At 45.1% G+C, this 2,134-nt stretch overlaps 1 protein-coding gene across 1 annotated transcript; it reads left to right on the top strand.

Moving 5' to 3' along the window:
• Nucleotides 1-921: 921 nt before the first annotated feature.
• nkx3-1 (NK3 homeobox 1) lies at nucleotides 922-1,932 on the top strand. The gene is made up of 2 exons (XM_063194502.1): nucleotides 922-1,177; nucleotides 1,375-1,932. Exons 1-2 carry the CDS (start codon nucleotides 1,003-1,005, stop codon nucleotides 1,809-1,811), a joined length of 612 nt encoding a protein of 203 aa, XP_063050572.1. The 5' UTR covers nucleotides 922-1,002; the 3' UTR covers nucleotides 1,812-1,932.
• Nucleotides 1,933-2,134: the final 202 nt, after the last annotated feature.

The raw sequence follows: 2,134 nt of genomic DNA, 5'->3' as shown, positions 1-2,134 counted from the left end.
GAAGGGGGGCAGAGTAGGGGAGAGGAGATGGGGGTAGCGGAGACGAGAGGGCAAAAGAGGAGCGGAGAGGAGAGGAGAGGAGAGGAGAGGAGAGGACAGGAGGGGAGTAGGACAGGAGAGGAGAGGACAGGAGGGGAGTAGGACAGGAGAGGAGAGGAGAGGAGACGAGAGGAGAGGAGAGGAGAAGAGGGGAGATGACAGAGGAGTAGGACAGGGGAAGAGGAGAGAAGGGGGATCCAAGGAGAGCAGAAGAGGGCAGAGGAGGGGAGCCGAGGAGAGGAGAAAGGGGGCAGAGGTGAGAAAAGGAGAGGCGAGAGGGAAAGGGGGAGAGGAGAAGGGAGGATTAGGACTGCTCACTTCTGATGTCACTTACAACACGTTTCTCAGTCAATAAAACAGATAAGTTGTTTATAGAGCAGTTCGCAACATTTCAACAGGAAACGCTCTGACATGTCCAGCTGAGCAGTAAAAAAAAAGCAATTTAAAAAAGCATAAAATGAATTTTGTTTATTTTGGAAATCATGGGCCTGGGAAATTAACAACTGTCAGTCCTATAACATAAAGACAGCAGGCATTAGTAAAGAGCACACTTGTGAATCTCTTAAAATTATTCTAACAAACAAGAGAATTAAGTAAACCTTTATAACAAGCTTTTATAAATTAGTAACACTGATTAAAAACCTACACTTCATTAGACTATTTCGTTTCAGAAAAAAAAGAAGCTGACAAAATGTCAAATGTTTTTTATAAGATGCTAAGAAAACTGGAGGGCATCTATTTTCATCATTAGCGTCTCAATAGTGAAAAAACTGACGCACACATTAGGCTACTACTTACTTTGCCATGAGCCAATCAGCATCGAGCAGAGTAGGCGGCAACACCATCTGTATAAATTGGATGCAGAAAGTTTACAGGCTCAGAGACAGACTTTCATCCGTGCCTTTCACTCAGTGCCTTGAGTCGGGAGTTGTTGGGGTATTTCAGTTTTTAGTCTGGACAGAAATGGCGGGTTCGGCGAGGCAGCTGACCTCTTTTTTCATAGAAGATATCCTCTCAATGAAAGATGAGACACGACGAACCTCCGATTACTCTGGAGTAGAACTAAGTGAAGACACAACTGGATGGAAATCAGAGCAACTTGACGAAGACTGCCTGTCGCATTCGCCACACTCTACAGGTAAGGCAAATAGTGACGCACATGATTTTACAGAATACCTTTGCAATTGCATTTTGTCTGTTACAGAAACGATAAAGCAATCTATAATGTAACCAGAACGCGTGAAGCCAGTGCTCCTGTCAAAGAGCACTCCAATAAAGCGTAGCCTTTTAGTGACACGATTTACTCCACTGACATACATCACTCCTCTCCTTTAGAATCTATCGGGACCAATGGCTCCAACTCTGCAACCACGGACAGCACGAGCGCGCTCGGCAAACACAAGCGCTCGCGGGCAGCCTTCACGCACCTGCAAGTTCTGGAGCTCGAGAAGAAGTTCAACCACCAGAAGTATTTGTCGGCGCCAGAGAGAGCTCACCTCGCCAGCAGCCTCAGGCTGACGGAGACCCAGGTCAAAATATGGTTCCAAAACCGCAGGTACAAAACCAAACGGAAGCAGCTCGCTTCGGAATATGGGAAAGACTGTTTTCAAAAGCCAGAGGGACTTCCTTTTTCTGTCACGGAAGAAGACCTGCGCCGGGCGTCACTTTTGGCCACTGTCTACAAAGCCTATCCTCACCAGCCGTATCGGCCGTACAGCTATGATTTGAATGGATTTGCCATGAGTGGGGTGTGGAGGCCGGCTGTGTGGTGATGGCAAAAGACTGATGTTGGACAATTTGAGTGTTTCCTTTTGTCCTATTGGACAGACGCTTGTTAAGAGTATTGTTTGCCTGGTGTATATTATATTAACAATTAAACATATATTTTCAGTACTTTGAATTTTAAGCTTGCAGTGAATTAAGCACTAATTTAACATCTAATTTAAACAGTTCATGAAGAGGCCGAGTTCAAACTTGTAGGCCTACTTGATTGTTCAGTCAATAGTTTGTGCCATTGAAGCAACCGCACAAAACGTTTTTTCTACAAGTTTTGGAGTCTCTTCATCAAAACCCTAAAGCAATAGTGAATAGGTGA

Source organism: Engraulis encrasicolus, chromosome 3 (genome assembly GCF_034702125.1).
Source record: "Engraulis encrasicolus isolate BLACKSEA-1 chromosome 3, IST_EnEncr_1.0, whole genome shotgun sequence".
In the NCBI taxonomy this organism is placed as follows: domain Eukaryota; kingdom Metazoa; phylum Chordata; class Actinopteri; order Clupeiformes; family Engraulidae; genus Engraulis; species Engraulis encrasicolus.
The sequence above is the reverse complement of the archived record's forward strand: the minus strand, read 5'-3'. Positions and strand labels throughout refer to the sequence as shown.

Excerpts from the sequence above, each read along its gene's own strand:
- nkx3-1 (XM_063194502.1), top strand. The coding sequence starts at position 1,003 with ATGGCGGGTTCGGCGAGGCAGCTGACCTCTTTTTTCATAGAAGATATC. Across the intron at positions 1,178-1,374 it reads GCATTCGCCACACTCTACAG|AATCTATCGGGACCAATGGC; the intron begins GTAAGGCAAATA and ends CCTCTCCTTTAG.